The 16,764-nt window shown below is 37.9% G+C and overlaps 1 protein-coding gene across 7 annotated transcripts in view; it reads left to right on the top strand.

The window, feature by feature from the left end:
• The first annotated feature begins 4,167 nt into the window (after positions 1-4,167).
• The window catches only part of LOC139971680 (protein CIP2A-like), an 86,087-nt gene continuing 73,490 nt past the window's right edge, over positions 4,168-16,764 (top strand). Inside the window, exons 1-11 of one of the 7 annotated variants that reach the window (XR_011794446.1) lie at positions 4,168-4,343; positions 4,920-4,993; positions 5,540-5,652; positions 6,067-6,220; positions 7,437-7,552; positions 10,034-10,128; positions 11,532-11,628; positions 12,347-12,469; positions 13,289-13,434; positions 15,126-15,201; positions 15,938-16,135. Coding sequence is in view for 5 of the 7 variants with exons in the window: in XM_071978405.1 (XP_071834506.1) it covers positions 5,554-5,652; positions 6,067-6,220; positions 7,437-7,552; positions 10,034-10,128; positions 11,532-11,628; positions 12,347-12,469; positions 13,289-13,434; positions 15,126-15,201; positions 15,938-16,135 (1,104 nt within the window). In the remaining 2 variants the exon portion in view is untranslated. Of the gene's footprint in view, positions 4,446-4,919; positions 5,021-5,539; positions 5,653-6,066; positions 6,221-7,436; positions 7,553-10,033; positions 10,129-11,531; positions 11,629-12,346; positions 12,470-13,288; positions 13,435-15,125; positions 15,202-15,937; positions 16,136-16,764 lie in introns of all 7 variants that reach the window. The other 6 variants (XR_011794445.1, XM_071978405.1, XM_071978386.1 and 3 more) reach the window with 6 other exon arrangements.

Genomic DNA, 16,764 nt, shown 5'->3' with positions numbered 1-16,764 from the left:
GGGGGATTTTTGTTTTGGGGGATTTTGGCGGGGGGATTTTGGCTGGGGGATTTTGTCCAGGGGGGATTTTGGCTGGGGGATTTTGTCCGGAGGGATTTCTTCGGGGGGGGGGGATTTTGTCCTAGAACCCATCTACAGGTCATTATTTTTGTACATGTATTTTTTTTTAAAGTAAATGCAGACAGACAACTATTTATAGTTCATATGCACAGTTATATATTTGCTGCTACAGCAATTTATTTAGCAGTTCTCCACAATTTCAGTTAAAATCTTTATATTCCTCAGCTTTTTACAGGTTGGTTCCCACAGTGACATACATGTAAGTAATAGCCCTAGTACATACATATAGTTATATACAGCAGGGAAATTTCAGCAAAGGAAAAATACATTTTCTACTGGTTTAAAAATGAAATAAAAACTTGCGAAGTCTTTTTAGAATACTAATTTTTCATAAATATGCAAAGATACATTTGATGGCCCTATAACATTTAAAATTTAATTGACAGTGTTCTCCACGGGCCAAATATTAACAGGGCACACTGTACAGCTTTAGTACTGTGTTTGAATGTTATTGGAGTTTTGTGCAATATGAACGTGATATAGGTTTGTACACCACAAATTCTGTTAAGAAAGCATGGGTTATTTTTTTTCAATGTTAAACCGTAATTGAAAAGCAACATTTAACAGGGCCACCCTGCTGAAAGTGGCTGCATGCGGAGAACTCTGACGATAAATCCATGTCATTTTAACAACATCTGAACAATTTGCTTTGAATAACAATTGAATTAAAGCACATTTGTCAGTTCTAATGAAACACTAGTTCACTGCGGAAGCTTAATAAAATCTGCATGTTTCCATGTTACCAAGATACAGGCCTGGAATTTCACTGAGGCCACGAAGGCCATGGCCTTTGTTGCCCTGGTCTTGGCCTTGGTCAGGCGCGTAGCCAAGGGGGGGGGGCGAAGGGGCAGCCGCCCCCCCCTTGAGCAAATTAAACAAAAATTTTTTTTAATGTTTTTATGATATTGCTAGTATTTTTAAAAGAAAAATGCTAAGATGCAACTTACAAGGCATGGGAAGTGCCATTTCCTGCTATCTGGGAGGCATTTTCAGCCAAAATTTTCTTGTACGCTTCGCGCCAATCATGGTGGCGCTACGCTTAGATAGTTTGCAATGCCGAATCTACAGTTTCGCCCCTCCTTTGGAAATTCCTGGCTACGCGCCTGGCCTTGGTGCCCCTTAAAAAAAATCCCATTGATTTTAACATTTTGCTATGGAAGTGCCCTTTGCAAATTGAAAACGGCCATGCCCTCTCAAAGATGAAATTCCAGGCCTGAAGATAGGTTTGTGACTGTTACCATGATAAGTTTACATCATACCATATTGTTGAAACAAGAAATGTCAAGATGAAGAACACGGAGATATTTTTACAGCACATCTCAGTTTATGTTGAACACCGAGATATTGATTTTGGAAACTGTGGTCTGTCAATTATGTTTCTGTAGTTTACTGATGGTTAAACAAAATAAGTTTGACATTCGCTTCCGCATTTTGGGTCCTGCAACAGAGGCTGTCGTCTGCTTTCCTAAATGGAACAGCTTGATTTTAGAGCAGCATGATGATACAAGCTTTACGAGAGAGTGTACTTGATTATCATCTACTGTGGTATGAAATTGGTGATTATGTAACTCAGGAAAAAAGATGATGGTGTGCACAATTAATGAGAACAGACGATCAGACAGTCAGGGGAGGATTTCATAATGTACTTATTTATTAAGGAGTTTTGGAGCAATTTCACCCACCACCGCTAGCTGCTGCAGTCGTTATGTGTCAGTGCCATTTGCAGATCCGTACGGACGTGTCGTTGTCATATGCGCGGACGTGATGTTTTGAATATCCCAACATGGCCGCTGGACAACTTCCGGTGACTTCACGGCTCGCTATACAATCAACGTACGCGCAGCCTATCCAGTTAGTGTAGATCAGTGTGTATTCTCAACCAGCAGACCGGTGGGAAGTTAAATACTTATTCCCCGTTCCTCGTTCGACATTCGCGAATGAGTAACTGCTACCTATTCAGTAACGTATGCGACAATGGTATCGACGTAACACCGCTGGCAAGACAAAAGCTTCCTTACAAGATGTTCAACATTTGGTCCTGGAAAGAGGTTATCTATGGGTCATATGAACTCTAATGACTATGTAGAAGGGTGCCATAATGCATCTTGTCCGGTCCAAATAGTTCTTGACCAACTAAAATGACCACTACTTCATCAGTTCTTAAATTAATGTAACGGGACCTGAAGAAATCACTTTAGGCCCTAATCAAGACTAGCACGCCTTGGACCACCTAACCAATGGGTCATATGAATTCTTGGTTGGGTGGTATAAGGCGTGCTGGTCTTGACTGGGGGCTAAAGATTTTTTTCAGGTCCAGTTACATTCATTTACGAAGTGATGGTTTAGTGGTCAATTTAATTGGTCAAGCACTCTTTGGACCGGGCAAGACACATTATGGTACTCTTCTACAATGTTCTTAGAGTTCATGTTAACCATCGGTTTGGTGATCCAAGGCGTGCCGCATGGATTAGGGCCCAAAGCTTTTTCGTGGTCCCGTTACACTCATTAAAGAAGTAATGATTTAGTGGTCATTTAAATTGGTCAAGCACTCTTTGGACCGGGCAAGACGCATCATGGTACCTTTCTACGATGTCCTTGGACTTCCTATGACCCATTGGTTTGGTGATCCAAGGCGTGCTGCATGGATTATGGCCCAAAGCTTTTTCGTGGTCCCGTTACACTCATTAAAGAAGTAATGACTTAGTGGTCATTTAAATTGGTCAAGCACTCTTTGGACCGGGCAAGACGCATCATGGTACTCTTCTACAATGTCCTTAGAGTACATGTTACCCATCGGTTTGGTGATCCAAGGCGTGCTGGATGGATTAGGGCCCAAAGCTTTTTCGTGGTCCCGTTACATTCATTTAAAAAATTGTTGATTTAGTGGTCATTTTAATTGGTCAAGCACTCTTTGGACCGGGCAAGACGCATTATGGTATCCTTCTACAATGTGTTAAGAATTCATATGACCCATAGATAACCTCTTTCCAGGACCAAATGTTAAACATCTTGTAAGAAAGCTTTTGTCTTGCCAGAGGTGTTACGTCGATACCATTGTCGAATACGTGACTGAATAGGTAGCATTTACTCATTCGCGAATGTCGAACGAGGAACGGGGAATAAGTATCTAACTTCACACCGGTAACCAGCAGCGTGCCCAGCCCCCGCAGTAACCAAACTGACAGATTGGAATCTGCTAACTTCTGACATCCTGGATCGATGCGAACGCAGTCGTATAAATAGCGATAATACCGCAACTTGGAAAATGACAAGTTTTTTTTGTAGGGGGCAATATTCATACCTGTCACATATGCACTTCACGCAAAAGAGCTACGCAGCACAATTGATAGTATTGTTGTGAAAAGAGGTAAATGGTCAGCAATTAGTCTTTCGATATGTATAGTAAGCCCCGCTGAGTGATACATATCATTTCAAGAAAGTGACTGCTACTCATAATTATTATAATTCCAATTGAAGCTACAGTGATTCAGCGAAACCTGGTTTATTGTCCTTGTTGTAACCTGAAATTACTCAAGCGAAATGGTACTTAAGTGCAGCTGAGTATAATAAAATTATTATATGTAGTCCAGTTGTCGTGCGTCCAAATGATCTGGGCGGCCATTACCGCAAAAAAAGAAATATAAAACTAAATTCACTTAATCACACCAAAAATAGATTTAACATGAGAAACACAAAATGTTATTCATCAAAAATACATTTACTCCTTCAAATATAAATTTATTCCATCAAAAATAAATTTACTCCATCAAAAATATAAATTTAGTCAATCAAAACTACAGTTTCTGCATCAAAAATAAATTTACTAAATCACATCAAAATTTAATTGAATTTACTCCATCAAATATAAATTTTCTTCATCAAAAATAGTTTACCCCTCTCGTATTGAATCTACCCTAAAATCTGTTTGTTTTTGTGGTTATGGCAGCCCATAAACTTACACACTACCAACGTAATGATCATAGAAATGTTTTTAGTTCTTTGACAAGTTTGATGGTAATATCTACATTAAATGTCTCATTCGGCGTTCAATGATGACGTAGCTGTGGCAGTTACCAGCTTTGCTCGTAATGCACTTAAAAAATACATAGACCTACACTGAAGAGGGAAATTTGAATAGCCTACATCAAAGACAACGAAAGCATAGTTCATGCTTCACGAAACTACTTGCATTTCCAAGTACATGACCAAGTGACGAAGTTTAGGTATTAGTATTATATGAAGCTTGACAGTGACATCAAATCTAGAAAGGGAATCCTTTCGGGGTTTACTTTAAATTGTGCCCTTTATGAGTATCAACTACAATGGTAACGTGTAGGCTAGCGCGAGTTACGTACCTTTCACTGTACATAATAGACTAGGCCTACGTATTATCTGAGGTATACACTGATAGTGATACAGTAACCTACGGCTAAATTGTTGAAAACCGTGAATTTCTACTCGGCTAGGCATAAGTGAAATTGCGTCAGTGTCAAGTTACCAAGTGCTTCAAGTTAAAGTTTTCCTTCTTTCAATATTGGCACAAGAGCACTGGGAGTGGGACCTAAGCTAGGCCTATCCTTCAACTTCAGGGAAAACTAAAAAAAAAAATATCCCCAAAGGTAATTTAGACAACCTTCAATCAAACTGTCAATCAAAGGCACAATTTCACTTCATGACAGTGTACTAGTAGTACTAATTAGTAGCTGTCAATCCTTATAATTTAAGCTCACAATAACAGACAAATTTTGTGTTGTATGTTAAAATCCACATTGATTTTTTTTATCTGATTACTGTTAAAGGCATTGAAGACTCGCCCCAAACCGCATGCGGCCATCTGAAAAAGTTAACTTTCCGTTGCTTGCAAGTGACGATATGTTTGTGTCGCTACGAAATGCAGACAGTAATGAAACGTGATACCTTGTTATCTTTAGCTGGACCTGAGATGTCCATCGCTGTATTGTTTGTACACTGCTGTGGGTATGGATTGCAGCTGTATGTACTGACTGTACACTAGTGTCAAATTACCGATAGTAGCAAGCTGTGTGTGTGTATTTTCTGGGATCGATGGTAGTTTCTAACACTTCTGTTACACCTCATTCGAAACTAGTTCAGATTACCGGCATTAGACGTTTCTTTTTGCACGAGTCTTCACACCCTTTAAATAACAACAATAATAACTACAGAAATTTGCTGCTCTATAGGTGAATTTACTTACTAGAATGTACTGTTGTGCAATACACTAAGTAAGCAGTTTTGTACAAGATAGTGGAAGTATCAGTAAGTTATACATGTAATACACTATTAATTTTACATACTGTTACAGTGTTACTAAGTAACTTTAAGAGAAGCTTGTGACTGCTGTGAATATAGTCCTAACCTTTTAACAGTCTATGTTTAACTTGTTTAAATCATTTCTTATCAGATGTATGAAAGATGGATCCACTGATCAAGGAATTGACTCAGGCTCTTGGCCATCACCTCAAGAACCAAGCAGATACAGACGTATTAAGAACAGTAGTCGCTAAGATTGATGTAAGCTTTCCTTGTTTTCTTTTTTTACACTTTTTACAGGGTCAATGGGTCATCAAAAATGGCTCAAGGTTTGGCAGGCTACAAATTGCAACCATATACTGCTGTTCTTGCTGAACAGAAGGCCCTTACTTCATTTCTCCTTGACCCTTCGTAGTTGAAACTCCATAAATGAAGCTTGTAAACATTAAAAAATGATGTAAAATTGATGTGTTAAAATTATGATCATTTTTTGTCAAATCACTGTAGGTCACAAGTCAAACCTTTAAATCAATTATAAAAAATTTCTTCAAAATGGAAAAAAAATATGCAGGAGGGGATACTACGTATGTACATTAAAAAGTCTCAATTTTGGGCAAGTTGAGACTAACTAGTTACTTTATAACAATTAATATTTATTACTGTATTTCCTCACAGGCTGTAATCGATGGAACGTCAGATGAATTAAAAGCTTTCTCAACAACCGATTTTCTTACATCGGAATGTCTCTCTGGGATTGTGAAACTTCTCAATTCACCAAGGACACCGCCAGAACTATCGTATAAATCACTACAGCTGCTCGCCAACCTTGGTGAGTCAAGATTGCTGTTTATTGAAATTTATTGAATCTGTTTAATAAAGGAAAGTGCAATGGTGCTGAATAATTGCAAATAAAAAAAAGAAAAAAAACTCACAAAAAATTCCTCTGTGATTTCAACTACTATGCCGTAGAATTCAATGTGATCCTTTTTTGTACAGTGCAAAAGCATTCTCACTTCTGGTCAACGACTAAAGCAATGACAATAACGGCACATTAAATGTAGTGTGTAAGTATGTACCGTAACTTGACCCCTGATACATGCACACATAATCTTACTTGCAGGGAGGTACTTTAATTAAACATTGAATCTACTTTAGTGGACTAGAGTTCACACCTGTAAGTTATATACAGTATATAAACCAGACAGGTGCTTGTACTGCAGGTGACTATGTATGTTGTGGGATATCAGTAAATAAGTATAAACCTGAATATTATCAGGTCAGCTGGGACATTAAATTATATGAACAGTTCTGTAGGTAACCACACATCGGATGTCATAGGCTAGATATCAACAGACACACTGTACAGTATGTGAACAGTCATCAGATATCTTAGCCTAGATATCAACAGACCCACTGTATGTTACCAGACGTTAGGTTACCAGACATCAGATATCATAGGCAAGATATCAACAAACCCACTGTATGTTACCAGACATCAGATATCCTTGGCTAGGTACTGTATCAGCAAACCCACAGTATGTTACCAGACATCAGATATCTTAGCCTAGTCTGATATCAACAGACTCACTGTATGTGATCAGATATCTTAGACTCTAGAGATATCAACAGACCAACTGTATGTTTCCAGACGTTAGGTTACCAGACATCAGATATCTTAGGCTAGGTATCAACAAACTCACTATACGTTACCAGACATCAGATATCTTAGGCAAGATATCAACAGACCCACTGTATGTTATCAGATATCTTAGGGTAGGTATCAAAAAACCCACTGAATGCTATCAGATATCATAGGCTAGGTATCAACAGACCCACTGTATGTTACCAGACACCAGATATCTTAGGCTAGGACTATCAACAGACCCACTGTATGTTACCAGACATCAGATATCCTTGGCTAGGTATCAACAGACCCACTGTGCTTTACTGTCCCAGACATCACCTGCACTAATTTATGCAATTTTTTTTCTAATACTGTAATGGATTCATCTTTCATCACCAAGTTTGTCTGTTGTTTTACTCAGTGACCAGAGACGACATCAGGGAAATGCTAAAACAAGTCTATAATCTGCCAGCAGCATTGGCCTTCTTGATTCACATGTATGCGGGGAAACCAAACAGCCAAGTGTTAGTACTACAGGTATGTGGACACTCTATTGCAAGGTAGACCCCTTGTATCGTTTGTGAGGGCGTTGTGGTCAATTGGTTAAGGCAGTGGACTTGTGATCTAAGGATTACAGGTTCGAGCCCTGGCCAGACAACTGCGTTGTGTCCTTGGGAACGGCACTTTATCTCCATTGCCTCTCTTCACCCAGGTGTATAAATGGGGACTTTCGAGGTGACTTGTAAATATAGTTGCGTGCCGGTTTGTGCCTGCACCCTATGGGAAGTCCCCCAGGGGACAAGTGGCTGTGGTGCCCCAGGAGAGATTGTTTGAATTGTGCACACTTTGGTGTGTAGGTGTGACAAGTTACCAATGACTGGGATTAAAGTTACACATCCGGGACAGCAAGTTTGCTTATGAGGATGTTCATTAATCAAGAATCATGAAGTAGCCTTGTAAATACAGTATAACCAACAACACCGCCTCACTGGTTTGATTGTGTTTGCACCCATGCCATTATCTGACCTTGAAACAATCGGCTGTGAAGTTACACTAAATCGTAGCAACAAATAAAAGTTCTTCTGTGTATTTAAAAAAGCATTTTGATCTAATGTATTGTTAGGATGATTGACATGAGGATATTTAACAAAATCTTCTGGGCAAGCATGCCCTTCCACAACCCCCCCCCCCCTGTCCAAGTCAAGTGACCGGAGCCTGAAATGTCACCATTTAATGATTGCGTGCACAAACTAGAACAACAACAAGAAAGCAAAACAGAAAGAAACAACTGTTTGAACAAACATGAAAAGTTTCAAAATTTGTCTTTTTGATAAAAGAGATGCAGGTAATTAAAAGACCTAAACCTTAACAACCATAGGCGACAAAAGCAGGGGGTGAGGGGGCGTCCCCCCCCCTAAAATCTGAAGAAGTAAGGAAAAACGGGGCGATTAAACCAATTTAGAACACTTTTTCAGCATTGTCACATTACATTACAAAAATATTATTTGAAATTCGAGCAGCCTAAAGAATTTTGACTCCTTATAGAACCGAAAACCGCAACATGTTCCCTTGTTATCCCATTTTACTATGAAATCAGGCTTAATTAGGGGTGGACTTTAACCTCTAGCCTGTAACAGTTGCCACAATTTCCTAATAATAAACCAAACGTCTAATTTATATACTTCCTAAAATTTGTACATTTTGTAGCAAAAACACACAAATCACGCCTAGTAATAGTTTCGGTCTCGCGGACCTTCAGTCTGGCCTGTAACCCTGTATTGTACATTGATAAATTCCACAATAGCTAGGTATAAGTATCCTACTGTACATACCCACTATATTGTACACAGTCGTACAACAGCAGATCTGGTACTGACTTCTGAAATGTTAAGTTGTTAACACTCTATTAGTTAACTTTACATACAGTATAAAGTAGTGTTATTTTTGCATTGACTGACCAGTGTGAGTATCACTGGTACAATACAAATGCTAACAGTAGTAATTGTAAACTTTATTAATATAATAATATTCCATGGTGCATTTCCCAAACTCCAAGGTAAGTACAGTACAGTATGTTAATACTCTACTGTAAACAGATCTAAATCAGAGATTTTCCTTATATCAACAGGCCTTAGATATTTATTAACAATACTTGCATTACTTTACATAATAACCAGCATAGAAAAATATTAAAATATATGTGATTTCCTTTTATCAACAATCCTTAGATATTTACATGCATATCCCACACTCCAAGGTAACTTGTTAATAAATCTACTGTAAACAGATCTAACTCAGAGATTTTCCTTATATCAACAGTCCTAAGATATTGATTTACATAACTTACATTACTTTACAGAATAACCAGCATAGTCTATACATGTCAAATATAAGTGATTTCCTTTTATCAACAGTCCTTAGATATTTACAGTACATGCATATCTCACACTCCAAGGTAACTATGTTAATAAATCTACTGTAAACAGATCTAAATCAGAGATTGTCCTTATATCAACAGTCCTAAGATATTGATTTACATAACTTACATTACTTTACAGAATAACCAGCATAGTCTATACATGTCAAATATAAGTGATTTCCTTTTATCAACAGTCCTTAGATATTTACAGTACATGCATATCTCACACTCCAAGGTAACTATGTTAATAAATCTACTGTAAACAGATCTAAATCAGAGATTGTCCTTATATCAACAGTCCTAAGATATTGATTTACATAACTTACATTACTTTACAGAATAACCAGCATAGTCTATACATGTCAAATATAAGTGATTTCCTTTTATCAACAGTCCTTAGATATTTATTAACATTACTTGCATTACTTTATAGAGTATCTAGCATAGATACAAGTTAAATATAAGTGATTTCCTATTTTCCTTATATCAACAGTCCTTAGGTATTTACTTAACTTGCATTACTTTACAGAGTATCTAGCATAGATACAAGTTAAATATAAGTGATTACCCTTTTCCTTTTTTATCTCTCATTTGAACAGTGTTTGTGTTTACTTCAAGAAGTTACATACAACTATCAAGTCACATACCCAAGCACTCATATGGAAGAATTGGTTCATTTCCTTATCACCAATGTGTAAGTTGAGCAGACTAAAGTAGCTTCTCTTAATATTCCTTCATTAGGTTCATCATATTTCACCCGACTTTAGTAAGTAAGTAAGTAAAACTTTATTGCTCCAAATAAGGAAATTAGTGTCTCGCACATAAAAGTTCAAAACAGTACAAAAATATATGAGCAAAGGAAAATAAATCAGGATATATATACAGATGGAGATTAAAGAATGAGAATGATAAACAGTAAGACAAGGACAAGATAAAAGATTATTGCAACAGCCTAGCGACGTAAGTTGACATTGAAAAGTTTGATTGCACGGGGAGTGAACGAGTTATGATAGCGATTAGTTCTCGTGTATGGCTGACTCAGTCTGCCACTGCCTCTGTTAATTACATTGTCATTAAGATAACAGTGAAGGGGGTGGCAACAGTCATTCCAAACTGAATCTAGCTTTGTTTGAAGCAGTGACTGGTACACCGAGTCGAAATACTCTGTTATATATAGATCATATTTATATTGGTACTGTACAATATCCATGTGGGTGAACTGAATTGTCTGGAATAATATCATAACAATAATGACTAGGAAGTCAGAGTTTTCTTGGAAACATTACCCAGCAAACCAGGTCTCTGTAATAAATTGGACTGTCTGGACAGAGTTTGTCTGTGATGTCACAAGCAACTTGTTACTGTTTTACAGTATCATTGTGGAAACCCTTTTGAGTTATTTTCTTAAAGCAGCATTTTGCGTTTTGTCGCCGTTTTACACTTTTTTGACAAGTCCATCAAGTTTTTAACATATATCAATCACAAAACAGCAAACTAAGATATTAGCCAAGTTTTTTTCCCTGCCAAAAGCTTTAATTGGCGAGTAATTCAGGACATTTGCAGATGATGAGAAAAGTGTCCACCGATAAATTACACAATTAATATTAGTCGCATACAGTTCCCCCAACCCACTAGTTTGAATTCAACCAATCAGAGATGCAGGTTTAGTTATGAGCCGTTGCAAAAGATAGATTCAAAATTTCAAGTTGGTAACTTGGTACAACCAGTGAGCTGGACTCTAACAGCTCCCTGGTACAACTGCCATAGACAATCTACACAAATCAAGCATGGTGTTGTATTACGTATTGGTCAATGACGTTCGTAGCTTTTAAATAATCATATTATGGGCGAGGTTTATTTGGATCCCAACAGAAAATATCTTCGAGAAAAACAAAGTTGAAAGTTGTAAATTTTTAGTCTTTTATGCCACCATTTGAAGTAAAATTTGTATATATAAGCTAGTTATGTATGTCGTTATGGCATCGTGGAATCACTGAGGTTGAGAAAAACCATAGAAAAGGACGCAAAATGCTGCTTTAACTGTGAAATTACCGATCACTGATGGTTCTATGCGGTTCTCTTATCAATGTGAAACAGGTCTCAGCCTGAAAATGACTTGACATTGCCTAGTCTGGGACTCCTAGCCAATCTATGTCGAGCTAACACTGCAGTCCAGATACAGATCAGGTCTTATGTAAGTAAATATTTCAATATTGTAAATGTTGGTCCAATCATTCAGTAAAAATGACCAAGGTTGGTCAGACAGCTCTACTAAAACAGTACTTCCAGTCAACACTGAAGGAGGTTTGAAAGTCCTTGTCCAACTTTCAGAGTAATAATTGATCATGTTTCTAATGTCAGGTACATTTTAATATTAGTGTTTGTGTTAGTGTGTTACATACAGGAATGTAACAGAATACTACTGTCCTTTGGAATATGTTGCTCTAAATTATGTTTAAATGGTTAAGACAATAGATTTCCAGTCTAAAGGTTGCAGGTTGATGTCACAGCAGGATAATGTTATTATGTGCTCTCTGGGTAAAGACAATTCCCCTCGATTGCAACTCTTCACCCAAGTTTATATGATAATGGGGATCTGCGAGATTACTTGTAAAATACAGTTTTGTGCGAGTGTATGCGTAAGGCCACACCCTATTAAGTGTGCCTCGGGTGCTTGTGACGTGTCACAGAGCCTACTGCCCCAGGAGCCACTGTTTGGACTGTACACCCTTGGGTGTGTGTGGGTTGGTGTGACAAGTTACCAGTGGCCAAGGTTATTAACTACATGTTGTCAAGTCATGAGGGATGGCCTTCAGCTTGCTACATGTTTTCATTCGTTTAAACTAAAAGTCTCACGATTTATTTATCATTCTTGTATTTTTATCGTTATTTTTTTTGTTTTTTTTTTGTAGCCTAACGTCAGAGCGATCAACAAGACTTTGATGAAGTTACTATCCAGCAGTAGTCTAATGATTATTGTCTGCGCTCTCTCCATTCTAACCAGTCTCTGTTTCAATGACGATCTAGGTGAAAAGGTAATATCTTTATATTGTTTGGGGGAGGAGGGGTGGGGGAGGGGTGGGGGGAAAGCTAATGATAGGCTATTAAAAGGATAGCATACAGGTTCATTTAAAGGGAAGGGGGAAGAGCAAATGATAGGCTATTAAAAGGATAGCATACAGGTTCATTTAGAGAGAGGGGGGAAGAGCAAATGATAGGCCATTAAAAGGATAGCATACAGGTTCATTTAGAGGGAGGGGGGAAGAGCAAATGATAGGCCATTAAAAAGATAGCATACAGGTACATTTAGGGGGAGAGGGGGAGAGAGCAAACAATAGGCATATTAAAAGGATAGCATACAGGTCCATTGGGGGGGGGGAGAGTGCAAATGATAGGCTATTAAAAGGATAGCATACAGGTTCATTTAGGGGAAGGGGGAGAGCAAATGATAGGCTATTAAAAGAATAGCATACAGGTTCATTTAGGGGGGGTGGGCAAATAATAGGCTATTAAAAGGATAGCATACAGGTTCATTTAGGGGGAGGGGGCAGGGGAAGAGCAAATGATAGGCTATTAAAAGGATAAAAAGGATTCAGGTTCATTTATTTTGAAATATCAAATAAAGAAAAAAAACATCATTTAACCATTCTAGTGAAACTTCTATTCAAGTCCGATCTATGCTGTTTTAGAGATTCTTTTAAGTTTGCTTTGATAGAAGTTGTTGGTTATTGTGATTATAATATGCTAATTTAACTCTTTACTGCCCCTGGTTTTATTTCCATTTTAAAAACCATACCTTTTACAGTCATTTTCTTTATAAAACATCTTCTTAACTCTTTTTGTTTTTTGAACAGCTGTTTCAGGGGCGTAACATCACACAGACATTTCAACTCATCTTTAATCTTCTGTTACACAAAGAGGGCACCCTGACTTGTCAGTATACGGTCGATCTATTTATAGATCTCATGAAGCACGATAGGATACAGAGAGACTTTGTGAGGTAAGAGTAATGACCTTTGAACCCTGTATGTTCTGTTACACAAGGCGGGCACACTGACCTGTCAGTATACGGTCGATCTATTTATAGATCTCATGAAGCACGATAGGATACAGAGAGACTTTGTGAGGTAAGAGTAATGACCTTTGACCCCAGTATCTTCTGTTACACAAGGAGGGCACCCTGACCTGTCAGTATACGGTCGATCTATTTATAGATCTCATGAAGCATGATAGGATGCAGAGAGACTTTGTGAAGTAAGAGTAATGACCTTTGACCCCAGTTACATCAGGCACTGTATATGGAAGAGCGTGGTGGCCAATCGGCCTAAGGCGTCGGACTCGTGATCCAAGGATTGCTGGTTCGATTCCTGCCTAGTTCATTACGTTGTGTCTTTGGGCAAGATGCTTTATCTCACTTGCCTCTCTCCACCCAGGGGATAAATGGGTACCTGTGAGGTAACTTGTGATTGGGCGCAGTATATAACTGCTGCCGACTGGAGGGATTGTCTCTGGGACAGGTTATCATTGACCAGGGGTAATAACATCTGTAAAGCGCTTTGAGACCTATCGCTGGTATAAAGCGCTATATAAAAAGCAAATATTATTATTATTATTATTTAACAACATGTCTGTGATAGGCATCTCAATTGTCAGATATATGCAGATGTTATAACCTTCCTGTTTAAAGACTAGTTGCGAGGAACTTGTTTGGCATTTCATCCATAAAACCAACAGAAAAATCCAAACTAAGGTGTGGTCAATACCAGTTGGTTTGAAATGCGAGAGACACTTAGGGATACTCTTGCTACTATAGAGTTGGTAACCAGTCCTATTACTTAAAGGGTGTAAAGACTCGCGCACAAAGAAACGTCTCATGCCGGTAATCGGACCTAGTTTCGAATGAGGTGTAACAGAAGTGTTAGACACCACCATCGATCCCAGAAAATACACACACAGCTTGCTACTGGCGGTAATTAGACACTAGTGTACAGTCAATACATACAGATATGGTCAATACCCACAACACAGTGTACATAGCACCGTGGACATCTCAGGTCTAGATAAAAGATATCAAGGTATCACGCATAATTACTGTCTGCATTTTGTAGCGACAAGAAAAAAACGTCATTTGCAAGCAACGGAAAGTTAACTTTTTCAGAGCGAGACACATGGCTTGGGGCGAGTCTTCAATGCCTTTTTTTCAAGTACTATTTTGTGAGACAGTAATGTGCGGATCTTGGAAACTTTTACTTGACTCGTAAGGTCTTCATAACTTTCCTGCTGGAGGTATCAGAGAAAGATCAAGACAGGATATATTCCAATTTTATATTAATAAATTTCTTATCATTGTTTTTCTAGAGGCTTTCTTGAACCTAGGGATAATGAGAAGTGTGCAAAGACTAGCCAATGTCTTGAGCAGTGCCACCTTTCAATGCATTTGCAGATAACTGTTGTTAGAGCAAGGATTCATATAAAGTACATGAATGGACTCGCTAGTCACTGGTAGTACTAATATCGAGAATCAACTCCCTGATATAAACAGGGTTACACCTACTGTACTCCAGCACTGAGACCAATCTTATCAATGGTGACTTTTATCACTTTTTGCAGTGATAAATAATTACACCCTTGAAAGTTGGAAAGACATTAATACGCTCTTTGGCGATATATTTGCTTTTCTCCGTATTTCAGATTTCGACACTTAGAAGAATCAATGAGGCTTACAGTGGGTCTGTTAAATAAAGGTCAAACCAAGGACCTCTGCAAGGTAGGTACAATCATTTTAAAGACTTCATGCAGCTTTAAGCAAAACTGTATCAACGTTTTATGAATTTTGATGCTTACAAGCTACACACATTTCAAATAATACTTTCTTATCATTCACTTTACTGACCAGAGGTCAGCCTTCCAGGTTTATGTTAAGTTAATCCTAATTCAGTATCTGGACTTCTACAAAGGTCTACTAATCCTAATTATTGTGTTTCTAATTTCATTTAGGTGGTAGAGTTTAATCCTTATTCAGTATCTGGACTTCTACAAAGGTCTACTAATTCTAATTATTGTGTTTCTAATTTCATTTAGGTGATAGAGTTTTATCCTAATTCAGTATCTGGACTACTACAAAGGTCTATTAATCCTAATTTCTGTGTTTCAAATTTCATTTAGGTGATAGAGTTTAATCCTTTTTCATTATCTGGACTTCTACAAAGATCTACTACAGTAATCCTAATTATTGTGCTTCTAATTTCATTTAAGGTGGTAGAGTTTAATCCTAATTCAGTATCTGGACTTCTACACCTACTAATCCTTTATTTATTTGTCTAATTTTATTTATGTGGTAGAGTTTTATCCTAATTCATTATCTGGACTTCTACAAAGGTCTACTAATCCTAATTATTGTGTTTCTAATTTCATTTAGGTGGTAGAGGTTAATCCTAATTCATTATCTGGACTTCTACAAGGGTCTACTAATTCTAATTATTGTGTTTCTAATTTCATTTAAGGTGGTAGAGTTTTTCCTGGCAGCATTCAAGATTCCTGACTTGAGACCAATGCTGCTGAAGATATTTGTAAAGAACGGAGAAGAAAAGACCTCATCTGTGACACCGTTGACCCAATTAGTCTCGTTAAGCAAAGAACCTCTCCAGCGTGGACGGACTTTACCTGTACTGACGCTGAGACTCATCAGTGAAGTCTACGAGGTACGTTCCTGTGGCAACGTTTAATTTAATTTCGTTTCAAAGCATCACATTTTGCTTTTGAGCAGGTAATCTGTGATCACTGCTTAATGTATATACCAGCAGTGCACCGCTCTTCTCTTGAAACTTATACAACAAATGTTCGTGTAAAAGTAAGTTGGCCTGACGTTTCGATCCTAGCAGGATCTTTTCAAAGGCTAAAAAAAGTAACAGTAACAGAAGGGACAAAAACACACACATAATACAGACAGGTTAATGAGCATGGTGAACACAAAGAGATAGATGTAAGGGGATTAGTAGACAAGAGATGGAGAGAAGAAAGAAACAAACCAACAGGGGAAGAGGAGAGGAAGGAGATAAACAGTGGAGGGACAAAGAGAGGATTAAGGGAATGGGGTCGGGAATAAACTGGAGATGGACAAAGACAGAAAGGTGTGGAGAGGGAGTATGCTGAAAAACAAATGTTCTTTGCAAACTGCAAAGGTTTTAAAAGTACTGCATTCAATCCGTAAGTTACAACTTTTTGAGCTTATAGTACTTAGTTTCATCCAAATATTCTTTACATTCTTTGAACTTGTTTTTTTCTAACTGTTATGTTATGAAGAAAAGAAAACATATGTTTTCTCTTCTCC

This window comes from Apostichopus japonicus, chromosome 1 (genome assembly GCF_037975245.1).
Source record: "Apostichopus japonicus isolate 1M-3 chromosome 1, ASM3797524v1, whole genome shotgun sequence".
Classification (NCBI taxonomy): domain Eukaryota; kingdom Metazoa; phylum Echinodermata; class Holothuroidea; order Aspidochirotida; family Stichopodidae; genus Apostichopus; species Apostichopus japonicus.
This window is presented reverse-complemented; position numbering and strand designations above follow the sequence as displayed.